A 14,067-nucleotide genomic window follows, 5' to 3' on the forward strand; every position below is an offset into this window, starting at 1 on the left:
TTCCAGTTAAACCGGTCTAAATGTGCACATAAACATTGGAGCTCATTCCGCTAACATCTGGGAGTAGCTCTACTTACGGCGCCAAATTCTCCTCACCAGCCACGGGTAGAACTTCCCCTTTTCAGATTCCTCTGCCTCGTAAGGCGCTCCTTGTAATAGGGTCTCCCTTCGATGGGATCTTCCAGGCATCTTCCCTGTACTCTTCTCTCCGCAAGTCCCACCAAAAGACTACAGTCCTTCAGAGAACTCTTCCCGCCCAGCTCCCGAGATTGTTCCATGCCTTCCCGCCCCTGATTGGCTGACACAACATTCCCAAGTTGGACAACACGGCTCCTGCTCAAATAAAATGCCTCACAGCATAGCAATAGAAATCTTAACCGGGGCATTACTTCTATCAGGTCCCTAGCGGCCTCCACTGCTCCAGAGGAAAGACTTTTCCTCATGTCACATGCACTCCCATCCTTGTAAAACTCTTCTGCACCCCCTCCAAATCCTCTGAATCCTCTCTGTAACGGGGTGGCCAGACCTGAACTCAGTGTAGCCTAACCAGAGTTTTATAAAGCTGCAGTACAACTTCCCGACTCTTGGACTCAATGCCTCCTTTACCACCATATTAAGCTGTGTGGCCACTTTCAGATAGCCATGGATTTGAATCCCAAGATCCCTCTGCTTATCAACACTGTTAAGGGAATGGCCATTAAAGGCATACTGTCTCTTTCCATTTGATCTCCCAAGCCTCTCACTTAGCTGGATTAAACTCCATCTCCCACCTCTACCTGCAACTTGGGCCTTTCACTGAGATCATACTTACCACCTGATTGAGTGACTGCACAAACCAGTGGTCACCCAGAAAGTTGCAGGCCATATCGGTGTCCCCATTGTAGACCAGCACACGGAGACCCTTGCTGAGGAGTGACAGGTAGAAGGTCTCCATGCTGCTGTAGATGCGGCCATAGCTCTCATTAATCACCTCACTGGAAATAGAACAGAGGAATTACAGTAAGCTTCATCAGTAAATCAGTTCATCCAACCTCAACCCATGTGTGTAACAAGTTCATCAGTGATCTAAGCAGAGTTTTGAAATTCCCAAGAATCGGATTCAATTGCTAAGTTTCTGTTCAATTTTGGTAACCTCATTATAATCAGAATCAGGGTTAGAGTCACATGGTGTCATGAAATTTGTTAATTTGTTGTTATGCAGTGGCAGTGCATTGCAATACATAATGATAAAAAACTACAATATGTATATACAGTGTGTGTGTATATATACACATACATACTTTATTGTCGCCAAACAATTGGTACTAGAACATACAATCATCACAGCGATATTTCATTCTGCACTTCACACTCCCTGGATTACAAATATTGAATATTAAAGATATTAAAAATTTAAGTTATAAATCATAAATAGAAAATGGGAAGTAAGGTAGTGCAAAAAAACCGAGAGGCAGGTCCGGATATTTGGAGGGTACGGCCCAGATCCGGGTCAGGATCCGTTCAGCGGTCTTATCACAGTTGGAAAGAAGCTGTTCCCAAATCTGGTCGTACGAGTCTTCAAGCTCCTGAGCCTTCTCCCGGAGGGAAGAGGGACGAAAAGTCTGTTGGCTGGGTGGGTCGTGTCCTTGATTATCCCGGCAGCACTGCTCCGACAGCGTGCGGTGTAAAGTGAGTCCAAGGACGGAAGATTGGTTTGTGTGATGTGCTGCGCTGTGTTCATGATCTTCTGCAGCTTCTTCTGGTCTTGGACAAGACAACTTCCATACCAGGTTGTGATGCACCCTAGAAGAATGCTTTCTACAGTGCATCTATAAAAATTAGTGAGGGTTTTAGGGGACAGGCCAAATTTCTTTGGTTTTCTCAGGAAGTAAAGGCATTGGTGGGCCTTCTTAGCAGTGAACTCTGCTTGGTTGGACCGAGTCAGGTCATTTGTGATATTGACCCTGAGGAACTTAAAGCTTTTGACCTGTTCCACTTGTGCACCACCGAGGTAAATTGGGTCGTGCGGTCCGCTACTCCTTCTGAAGTCAACAACCAATTCCTTCGTCTTGCTGACATTGGGGGATAGGTTATTGTCTTTGCACCATGCCACCAGGTTCTTAATTTCCTCTCTGTACTCAAACTCATCATTACCCGAGATACGGCCTACAATTGTTGTGTCATCAGCAAACTTATATATTGAGTTTGATGGAAACTTGGCTACACAATCATGGGTGTACAGTGAGTACAGCAGGAGGCTGAGTACACAGCCTTGTGGGGCACCGGTGCTCAGAGTGATTGTAGATGAGAGCTTGTCCCCGATTTTTACAGCCTGGATCCTGTCTGTGAGGAAGTTGAAGATCCAGCTGCAGATCTGAGTGCTAAGGCCCAGGTTACGGAGCTTAGGAATCAGTTTATTTGGAATGATGGTATTAAAGGCAGAGCTGTAGTCAATGAAAAGGAGCCTTACGTATGTGTCTTTATTCTCCAGGTGTTCTAAGGAGGAATGAAGGGCCAGAGAGATGGGACCTGCCATCACATTAATACTACACACACACATACTGTAATATTAAGTTAAATGAACAGTGCAAAAAGAAAAGTAGTGAGGTAGTGTTCACAGGTTCAATGTCCATTCAGAAATCTGATGGCAGAGGGGAAGAAGCTGTTCCTGAATCACTGAGTGTGAACTTTCAGGCCCCTGTACCTCCTCTTTGATGTAGGGCATGGCCTGGTGGGGGGGGGGGGGGTCCTTAATGTTGGATGCTACCCTTTGAGGCTTTGCTTCTTGAAGATGTCCTGGATGCTGGGAAGGCTAGTGCCCATGAGAGCTGAGTTCACATCCTCTGCAGCTATTGCAAAGGATATTGAAGCTTCAGAGAGGATGTAGAGAAGATCTGCCCAGATTAGAGCACTTCTTGAAGATAGGTTGAGCAACCTTGGGCTTTTCTCCTTGGAGTGAAGGAAGAAGAATCGGTGGATGTTTTGTCCTTGAATTTTCAGAAGGCCTTTGACAAGGTGCCACATGAGGCTGCTTAACAAGTTAAGAGCCCATGGTATTACAGGAAAGATACTAGTACAGATAAAGCAGTGGCTGTTTGGCAGGAGGCAAAGAGTAGGAATAAAGGGAGCCTTTTCTGGTTGGCAGCCAGTAACCAGTGGTGTTCCACAGGGGTCTGGGTTGGGACCGATTCTTTTTGCATTATATGTCTATAACTTGGATGATGGAATTGATGACTTTGTTGCAAAGTTTGCAGACGATACAAAGGTAGGTGAACGGGGCAAGTAGTTTTGAAGAAGTAGAGAGGCTACAGAAGGACAGACAGATAAGGAGAATGGGAAAAGAAGTGGTAGACGGAATACGATGTTGGGAAGTGTATGCTCGTGCACTTTGGTAGAAGAAGTGAAAGGGTAGACTATTTTCTAAATGTAGAGAAAATTCAAAAATCTGAGATGCAAAGGGACTTGGGAGGATTCCCTAAAGGTTAACTTGCAGGTTGAGCCTGTGGTGAGGAAGGCAAATGCAATGTTCGCATTCATTTCAAGAGGACTAGAATATAAAAGCAAGGATGTAATGTTAAAGCTTTATAAAGCACTGGTGAGACTTCACTTGGAGTATCGTGAGCACTTTTGGGCCCCTTATCTTAGAAAGGAATTGCTGACATTGGAGAGGGTTCAAAGGAAGTTCACGAAAGTGATTCCAGGATTGAATGGTTTGTCATATGAAGGGCATTTGATGGCTCTGGGCCTGTACTCACTGGAATTCAGAGGAATGAGGGGTGACCTCATTGAAATGTTGAAAGGCCCTGATAGAGTGGATGTGGAGAGGATGTTTCCTATGATGGGAGAGTCTAAGACCAGAGGACCCAGCCTCAGAATAGAGGGGCGTCCTTTCACAATGGAGATAAGGAGGAATTTCTTTAGCTAAAGAGTGGTGAATCTGTGGAATTCATTGCCAAAGGTGGCTATGGAGGCCAACACTGTATGTATACTTAAGGCAGAGGTTGATAGATTCTTGTTTAGTCAGGGGATGAAGGGATATGGGGAGAAGGCAGGAGATTGTGGCTGAGAGGGAAATTAATCAGCCATGATGAAATGGCAGAGCAGACTCGATGGGCCAAATGGCCTCATTCTTCTCCTATGACTTTTGGTCGTATGGACTTGATAGAGGTGCATAAGAAGAAAAGTAGATCGAGTGTGTTGTGAGGATCTACCCCTTAGTACTGATGATCAGAGTGGCAGAGAGAGAATCTATAATTACTGACAAGTACTTTTATTGTCTCAATGAAGAACCGAATCCCCGTGTACACACCTACTAAGTTTTCCTGACCCTCCATGAACAGTCAAAGATTTGAAAAGGTAACACCAGTAAAAGGAGTCTTTGCTAGCCATGTATTCCTCATGTTCCCACTCCAGTCTCCACATGTTCATGGGGGTCTCCACATCCATGATGGTGGGTCTCTGGTGTTTGGAGAGTTATCGCTACGTTTGCAGTTGAAGTGTCTGCTTTTATATTCATTCCGTACCAGTTCAAACGTTGCATTTCAATGTTATTGGCTCTGGGTCATGTGACTGATGTGCTTATTGGCTCTGATCCAAGGACCACACAACTTCATGCCTCAGGTGACTTTCACTCAAACTAGTCGAACCAGGTCACACAGACACTGGGCTGAGATAACAAGATTACTTCTGCAAACCTGCCATTGTGCACAATACATAGCTTGTCTGAGAATGATCTCAGGTTTAGCAGAAACTCCTTGTGTTCTAATTGGATTACCTCAGAACAAAATTCAGTTCTCAAACAGATCATAAGATGGACGTTGCAGAGCAGCTTCACAAAGTGGCAGCCTCCATCTCCTTCAAGAACAAGGCAAGAACAAAGACAATTGATTTGCCTACATTTGAATTTCCTGATTTGTAGACTGCAGTTCTTTCCGGCCAACAAGTGGATAACCAAAGACTTTTGCCCTGGGTGAAAATAGCTAAAATTAGGGGGTGTAATTTTAAAGTGATTGGAGGAAAGTACAGAGGAGGGGGAAATTTCAGTGGTTAGTTTGTTTTTTTACACAGAGAGTGGTGAGTGCATGGAACACCTGCCTGGGGTGGTTGTAGAAAAGGATACATTAGGGACATTTAAGAAACTCTTAGATAGAAACATGGATGATAGAAAAATGCAGGTCTATGTAGGAGGCAAGGATTAGACTGATCTTAGAGTAGATTAAAAAGTTGGCAGACTATTTTGTGCTGAAGAGACTGTCCTGTGCTATAGTGTTCAATGTACTGGGTGGAATCAGGATCCCACTGGCTCTCGGGGCTGGTTCCTGGGATTGAGTCCCTCCCCTTCTTCATTCTGTTCTCGTTCAAATGTCTGGGACTTGATTTAGTTTCCGCTCTGCCACAGACGTGTTTAATGAAACACTGCACGTTTAGCCGGTGAGGTGACCACGTATACATACATGAACCAAAAATGATGCAGACATTGGAAATATAATCCAGATGGAAAACAGTCTCATCGAAGGCTTTTTCATTCCTTGTGCACGCTGTTTCCTTGGAAGCCATCCCAGTATTACTCTCAAGGTCTCCTGTACAGCTGGAAGCTTCCTCAAGTTTCCTGGACAACATTTCTCACACAAGACAAGCAGGTTGGTCAACCACTGTTGAATCACTGTCCATGAGCATTGCGTGACAGATTTGCTCCAGTGGGTTTGGTGCAATGTTCACCCATCAACGTGGACAATGCCCAGTTCGAGAAAGCAAGAGAAGTCCAGCTATCTACCAGCCCATTGATCCACTTCCTATCATCAAAGTGATGAAGACAACATCCAACATCACCTAGTTCCGATCCTGATCACTGAATGGCACCACTGGACTCCAGGATTAGTGAGGGTCTGGGTGAATTGTAGAGACTACTCCAACTTCAAGGGAATATCTGAAGAATGGTACATTTCTTCGTGGAGTGGGGAACGGCTGGGTCTTTACAATGATCATGGTCACAAGATGGTGTAGCATTTAGCATATCGAATTACAACAGCCAGCTGGGTGATGGGGCTTCTTTTAGGAGTTTGCATGTTCTTCCTGTGACCACATCCATTTCCACTGTGTGCTCCTCGTCCCAAAGACAGGTCAGGGTTAGTGAGTGTGGAGACACTTGTGTGCTCCTCGTCCCAAAGACAGGTCAGGGTTAGTGAGTGTGGAGACACTTGTGTGTGGTCTCCTCATCCCAAAGACGGGTCAGGGTTAGTGAGTGTGGGGACACTTGTGTGTGGTCTCCTCGTCCCAAAGACGGGTCAGGGTTAGTGAGTGTGGAGACACTTGTGTGTGGTCTCCTCGTCCCAAAGACGGGTCAGGGTTAGTGAGTGTGGAGACACTTGTGTGTGGTCTCCTCGTCCCAAAGACGGGTCAGGGTTAGTGAGTGTGGAGACACTTGTGTGTGGTCTCCTCATCCCAAAGACGGGTCAGGGTTAGTGAGTGTGGGGACACTTGTGTGTGGTCTCCTCGTCCCAAAGACGGGTCAGGGTTAGTGAGTGTGGAGACACTTGTGTGTGGTCTCCTCGTCCCAAAGACGGGTCAGGGTTAGTGAGTGTGGGGACACTTGTGTGTGGTCTCCTCATCCCAAAGACGGGTCAGGGTTAGTGAGTGTGGGGACACTTGCAGGCTGCACAGTACAGTTCTCACTACTTTGATTTGATGCAAATGACCCATTTCACTAAATGCTTTGATGTACTTGTGACCAATAAAGTTAATCAATCAGTTAGACTATCTGATTGATTTTTAAATACCAGATTTTAACTGAACCTAAACCATGCAGATGCCACAGGTGGGATTTGAACCCGGGCCTGTGGCCGATTGGAACTTCATCTGTACCACCACGACAAGCCCTGCTCATGTGGGGAGGTAACTTGGCCAGCCTGCCTCACCTGCAGAGCTCCCAGCCCTGGACGTGTGTCGGGATGTTCAGAGCTGTCCTCACGTCAGCACGGTTGAGCCAGTTCCTCTGGGCCGTGCCATTGATACACGGGGGATCCAAATGACTGGCCGTTCCTCTTGCCTGGAGAGGGAGGGAGGGAGAGAGAGACCAGGGTGTCTGTCAGTGATGATGTACGACTGCCACATGGAAATCATTTCCAAATTGTGCCCGTTCAATACCAGAGTGCCCGGAGGGGCCGGGGCACAGGATTGGATAAAGGCTGCAAACTCAGACAACTCCATCACCCACACCCCCACCAAGGACACCTTCAAAAGGCGATGCCTCAGAAAGGTGACAGCCATCGTTAAGGGCCCCCACCACCCAGGACAGGCCCCCTTCTCATCGCTCCCATCAGGAGCCTGAAGGCACAAACTCAGTGATTCAGGAACAGATTCTTCCCCCGACATCAGATTTCTGAATGGACAATGAACCCATGAACACAATCTCTATTTTTGCAATACTTCTTTTTAACATACATTTCTTGTTCCAATGTAGAGTATATTTTGTGTACCACTGCTGCAGAACAAGAAGTTTCATGCATACTGGATGTCAGTGATAAGCAGTCTGATTCTGACATTGAATCAGGCAGAGGGAGTTTGACCTCTGAGCATTTGCCACTTTGATATGGACGGGAGGGGTGGAGCTTAGAGAGATCTGAAACCAGGCGGAACTGCAGAGTCACGGGAGAAATAAGGGAACCGTACGGCACCGGGACCTGGAAGCTGACGGCTCAGAGAGTCCCTCACCCTGGCATTACTGTTAAAGCGGGTGATGACGGTTGGATCAGCGGAAGAGGCAGCAGACATAACTACGAGTGAGGAGGTGCCAACTGGCTGAGGCTGTAACACTGGGCGACGCATGCGGAACAGCAAAAACATCATGGGCCAGGCAGAGCTGCACAACCTCGTGACCAACATGTCAGATCAAAGCGTTGCAATGTCACCAGTGGTGGTACAGACTTTAAAGAGCTAATAGAAAATGGTGACCCCCAGAATGCCTCATCCTTATAGAAACATAGAAAACCTACAGCACAATACAGGCCCTTCGACCCACAAAGCTGAGCCAAACATGATCTTACCTTAGAACTAGCTGTGCTTTACCCATAGCCCTCTATTTTTCTAAGCTCCATGTAGTCATCCAGGAGTCTCTTAAAAGACCCTATCGTTTCTGCCTCCACCACCGTCACCGGCAGCCCATTCCACCCACTCACCCTGTGTGAAAAAACTTACCCCTGACATCTCCTCTGTACTTCCTTCCAAACACCTTAAAACTATGCCCTCTCATAGATAGACAGATAGATATACTTTATTGATCCCGAGGGAAACTGGGTTTCGTTACAGCCGCACCAACCAAAAATAGAGCATAAATATAGCAATACAAGAACCACAAACAATCAAACAACAAAATGCAAACTATGCCAGATGGAAAAAAATCCAGGACCAGTCTATTGGCTCAGGGTGTCTGACCCTCCACGGGAGGAGCTGCAAGTTCGATGGCCACAGGCAGGAATGATCTCCCGTGCCACCCAGTGTCGTATCTCAGTGGAATATGGCCGAAGTCGAACAATAAAAAGTTCAATATCCAGTCTACAAACACGTTCCTCGATCGTAATATGACCCGGATTACACCATCTGTTGTTAACCAGAACAGTAAGCCCCCAACTCCTTTACGCTTACTGCTCTTAGTGCACTTCCGGTCAGCCCGAACGGTCTGGAAGCCCTCCATGGAGAAGTTTTGATCGGGTATGTCCTTGTGCAGCCCCGTTCCAGTGAAACACTTAACACTGCACTCCCGAAATGTTCTCTGACGCCTGGCTAGCACCATGAACTCGTCCATTTTATTACCCACCGAACTCCTCTTCTCCATAAGTCTCTGTTGTCTCGACCTGGTCCTCTTTCCTCACCTTTGTGATCCCCCTCTGCATCCTCTGTGTGATTTCCTCCAGATTTCAGCAGGGGTGTCCGCCGCTCTGCTCGCTAAACTGGCCAGCATAAGCTCAATCAACTGGACCCTGGAATAAACAATGCCACTATACTGCTGCCCCACGTGTCGGTATGTAACTATTTCCAGCGCTAAAAACCCAAATAAAACTCTCTCTACCAGCACGTTAGACAGGGTGCAGCTTCGACGTGTTACCGTAAAAAAAAATACAAAAAATAACGTACATTAAAAAGTAAGAAGAAAAAAGTAAGAATCCGATCGGAACGGCTGTAACAGGCTGCATGCACGACCGGCTCATGCACACTATTTTAGCCATTGTCAGCCATTTCAGCCCTGGGAAAAAGCCTCTGACTATCCACACAATCAATGCATCCCATTATCTTCTACATCTCTATCAAGTCACCTCTCATCCTCCATCGCTCCAAGGAGAAAAGGCCGAGTTCACTCAACCTATTCTCATAAGGCATGCTCCCCAATCCAGGCAACATCCTTGTAAATCTCCTCTGCAGCCTTTCTATAGTTTCCACATCCTTCCTGTAGTGAGGTGACCAGAACTGAGCACAGTACTCCAAGTGGGGTCTGACCAGGGTCCTATATAGCTGCAACATTACCTCTTGGCTCCTAAACTCAGTCCCACGATTGATGAAGGCCAATACACCATGTGCCTTCTTAACCACAGAGTCAACCTGTGCAGCTGCTTTGAGTGTCCTATGGACTCGAATTCCAAGATCCCTCTGATCCTCCACACTGCCAAGAGTCTTACCATTAATACTATATTCTGCCATCATATTTGACTTTCCAAAATGAATCACTTCACAGTTATCTGGGTTGAACTCCATCTGTCACTTCTCAGCCCAGTTCTGCATCCTATCGGTCTCCTGCTGTAACCTCTGACAGCCCTCCACACTATCCACAACACCCCCAACCTTTGTCATCAGCAAACTTACTAACTCATCCCTCCACTTCCTCATCCAGGTCACTTATAAAAATCACGAAGAGTAAGGGTCCCAGAACAGATCCCTGAGGCACACCCCTGGTCATTGACCTCCATGCAGAATATGACCCATCTACAACCACTCTTTGCCTTCTGTGGGCAAGCCAGTTCTGGATCCACAAAGCAATGTCCCCTTGGATCCCATGCCTCCTTACTTTCTCAATAAGCCTTGCATGGGGTACCTTATCAAATGCCTAATGGATGCTAATGAGAAGGCAGAAATGTTTGCATCCAGGTGCAGCCAGAATTGGCAAATACCAACAATCTGACGGGCAAGCGAGGCAGTATCAGCAGATCAGTGGGAGAGAAGGAACACAGCATTGGCAACTCCTTGTCCCTACCCCAGATGCTGCTCGACCCACTGAGTCCCTGCAGCGTATAGTGTACTGCTGCTGATTCCAGCACCTGCAGTCTCTCCAGGAGCCCGAGGCCCCCTTGTCTCCATCCCAACACCCCCTACCATCATGGAGTCCAGGATGCCCAGCACGCATTGCTGGATCTTGTCAAACATCTCTGATGTCTACAGTATATTGTACCGTCATCCGGTTCTGATGATACTGATGAACTGGGCATGAAAGCACCCAAAGACCATTGTGGCTAGAACAACACAGCAAGGAAACCAGTAACTAGTGGGTTGGAGGGTGGGGGGGGGGGGTGGTCACAAGAGATGGATCAACAAACCTGCCTGAGCAACATATTCGAGGATTCTTCCCACCCCAGACATCCTCTTTTCTCCCATATCCTGTCAGGCAAAGGGCAACTTCTGACCCACTGTTGAACAAACCTCTCATCTAAAGCTGAATTCTGTTCTCCAAGTCTACCTCATTAAGATCATTGCAGCTTATTGTCTGTCCACAATGCAATTGCAGCACGATATTCTGCGCTCCTTTTACTACCTCGATGTACAGCACGGCACACAAAGGCACCTTGGTACACGTAAATGAATAGTGACATATACATACTTCGCTGATAACATTAATGATATTAAACCAATAGTATTGTTGGTTGTTATTGGACCTACACACTAGAAATCCGGACTTGTGATGATCTGACAGGGGGAATGGGATTGAAAAGAATCAGCCCTGATGGAATGGCAGAGCAGATTCAATGGGCTGAATGGCCTAATTCTGCTCCTATACCTGATATTTTGTGTGATGTCACGAGTTCAACTCTCACTGTGGTAACTGGTGCATTGAAATTCAGTGTAGGGAACATGAACATTAGCCAGTTCCACAAGTGTGAGCCCTTTTCAAATTTTAAAGGAAAAGGAAAAGATTTTCATACCATCACCGTTTCAAACTGGTAAAATTGGAAGAGATTTTTCATGTCTCTGTCAAAGCGCGCGGTATCTTTCTGCATTCTTCCGGCACAGTCCATGTACAGTGAGTATAGATTCAGTCCGCTGTTGAAGATGATGGAACTGACTTCCCAGAGCTGTAAAACAAATCATTTTTCTCAGGTCAACCCACCTGCTGGTTCATTTACCTTCCACCAGATCCGAGTCCCTCACCATTCGGGAATGAGTGGGCTGAGGATCAAGTCAACCGTCCACTCAGTCACACACCCGTGACAACAGCAGGGTGAGTCCACAGTGCTCTAGGCTTCAACAGGCCTCTCAATCTCACAGCCGACCTCGTGGTGGTCGTTGCACCTTATTGCCTACCTGCTCTGCACTTTCCCTGTAACTAACATTCTGTCACTGCTTTCCTCTTTGCACTGATGGATGGAAGAAAGACCACAGATTCTGCAGATCCAGAGCAACTAACACAAAATGCTGGAGCAACTCGGCAGGTCAGACAGCAACTTTGGAGGGGCCAGCCCGAAATGTCAACTTTATTCCCATCCATAGATGCTGCCTGACCTGCTGAGTGCAGAATACAGGTTTTCACTGTTACTCAGTACATGTGACAGCAATAAGCCAGTTACACCAACTCCCCACACCATAGAGGGTGTAGTCCATAGCTGGTGCCTCAAGGGGGCAGCACCCTCACCATGCCCACTTCCCATTACTGTACTGCCATCAGAGAGCCTGAAGGTCCACATACCGGTTCAGGGCCAGCTTCTTCCCTCCACCATCAGTACCTCTTTATTCCTCTTTTATTGCACTTTTTTTTTGTACTTTATAGTAATTTTAGTCTTTTTACAACATTTTCCTCCAAGAGGACTACAACCTTGTAGAGATTTGGAGGCTTGTGTGCCTCAATGACCTGGAGGGCTATCCTGGCTGGAGTTGGGGCATTAAACTCTGGCTCTTGGTAGGTCACCCATGCCAAACAGGTCAAAGGTTAGAGGCCAAACTAAGTGTTCCACCAGTCCTCCAGGTTTGGGGGTTCAATTCAGAGATAACAACCCTGACTGGTAAAAATAGTTACAGAAACAGCAATTCTACACCCAAGTGTGACGGTATTCCTGAGTCTCCCCCTGGGCCTTGCATGACTGACAGTAGTGAAAACCAAAAGGAAGCGACTGACACAATGAAGGAACACCACCAGAAATGGAGGACCTTCATTGCAGTCCTAAAGCCAAGGTTGATAAGTTCTTGATTAGTTAAGGTCTTAAAGATTATGGGGAGAAGACAGGAGGATGTGATTGAAAAGGATAATAAATCAGCCATGGAGTGGCAGAGCAGACTTGATGGGCTGAATGGACTAATTCTGCCCCCTATATCTTGTAGTCTTACGATATTGTCCTGGGGTGGGGTGAGTTCACTAAACCCTCCCAGTGGATTTGGAGGATTGTGCAGAGGAAGTGTGTATAGGATCTCTCCATTGCTCAGAGATGGCTGATTTTGTTAAGTCCAGGTCTCTGAAGTGGATGGGAAGCCAGTGATGACGGCGCCATGAGTTTGCAGTCCCTCCTGTTGTGTCTGTGACACAGGTACAGCAAGGAGGAGCTGCAGAATATATTAAGGCAGACTGCCTGTGCGTGGCCTGTCTTGGAAAATGGGAGCATGGACACCGACACCTACCAACTGAGCACAGCCCTCGGCAGTGTTGTTGTAGAAGTTGCAGGTTCCGTCCTCGCAGCAAAACCGGTTCAGGTCGGTCCAGAGCCTTGACAGGAAACAGAAAAGGAAAAATAATGTGATCCAGATCGCAGGTCAGACACCTTTGCCCTAACTCACCTAACATCATTCCTCATCTTAGTGGATGCCAGATATGGACAGACCCATTAAAGATAAAAGGTTACTGATTAGCTTTATTTGTCACATTTACATCAAAACATCGAACTGTGTTCTTTGCCTCAACAGCCGATACAGTCCAAGGAGGTGCTGGGGCAGCCTGCAAGTTGCCATGCCTCCAGCAGCAGCACAGCGTGCCCACAACTGACTAACCCGTACGTCTTTGTTCTGGAATGTGTGACGAACCCCAGTCGGTCACAGGGAGAACATGCAAACTCCTCACAGGCAGTAGCGGGAATTGAACCCCAGTCACTGGGTCGCTACAGCATTACACTGACCACAGTGCTACCCACGTGTAACATCATCACTTTACTGAAGGTAGAGCAATCTAGTGTTACCACTCACCCAGAAGATTAAGGCACACGTGACCCACAGTGTATTGGCTAACTGGATTCAGAACCGGCTTGTTCATAAAAGACAGTGGGCAGTGGTCATAGGGACCCTAGCAGGAGGTCTGTGATGAGTGGTGTTCTGCAGGGATCTGTACTGGGACTGTAGGGATCTGTACTGGGACTGTAGGGATCTGTACTGCGACTGTAGGATCTGTACTGGGACTGTTCTGCTGTTTGTGATGTATATAAATGACCTGGATGAAAATATAGGTTAGTAGGTTGGTAGATGATGTGAAAATTGGTGGTGTTGTGGATAGTGAGGTTCAGTGGGATAACCATCAGAAGTCATGGGTTAAGGGTGAAAGGGGAACATGAGGGGAAACGTCTTCACTCAGAGAGTTGTGGGAGTGTGGAATGAGCTGCTATCACAAGTGGGCTGTGCAGAAATTGCTGGGGCCCTAGCAGAGATATTTAAATCATCCTTAGTGAGTGGAGAGGTACCGGAGGATTGAGTTTAGCTGATGTTGTTCCACTGTTTAAAAAAGGCTTGAAACAGAAACTAAGAAATTATAGGCCAGTGAGTCTGACAGCAGTTGTGGGAAGGTTATTGGAAGGTATTCTAAGAGACCAAATATATAAGTATTTGGGTAGACATGGACTGATTAAGGATAGTCAT

General features: G+C 46.8%; 1 protein-coding gene across 1 annotated transcript in view; it reads right to left on the bottom strand.

Annotated features, from left to right (window-relative positions):
- LOC140210370 (lysosomal protective protein-like) overlaps positions 1–14,067 on the bottom strand; it is a 95,720-nt gene that overhangs the window by 10,718 nt on the left and 70,935 nt on the right. Inside the window, exons 6-9 of the mRNA XM_072279266.1 lie at positions 12,847–12,931; positions 11,163–11,312; positions 6,894–7,024; positions 812–974 (exon numbers count right to left, since the gene is read on the bottom strand). Coding sequence (XP_072135367.1) covers positions 812–974; positions 6,894–7,024; positions 11,163–11,312; positions 12,847–12,931 — 529 coding nt within the window. The remainder of the gene's footprint in view (positions 1–811; positions 975–6,893; positions 7,025–11,162; positions 11,313–12,846; positions 12,932–14,067) is intronic.

This window comes from Mobula birostris, chromosome 15, assembly GCF_030028105.1.
Source record: "Mobula birostris isolate sMobBir1 chromosome 15, sMobBir1.hap1, whole genome shotgun sequence".
NCBI lineage: Eukaryota > Metazoa > Chordata > Chondrichthyes > Myliobatiformes > Myliobatidae > Mobula > Mobula birostris.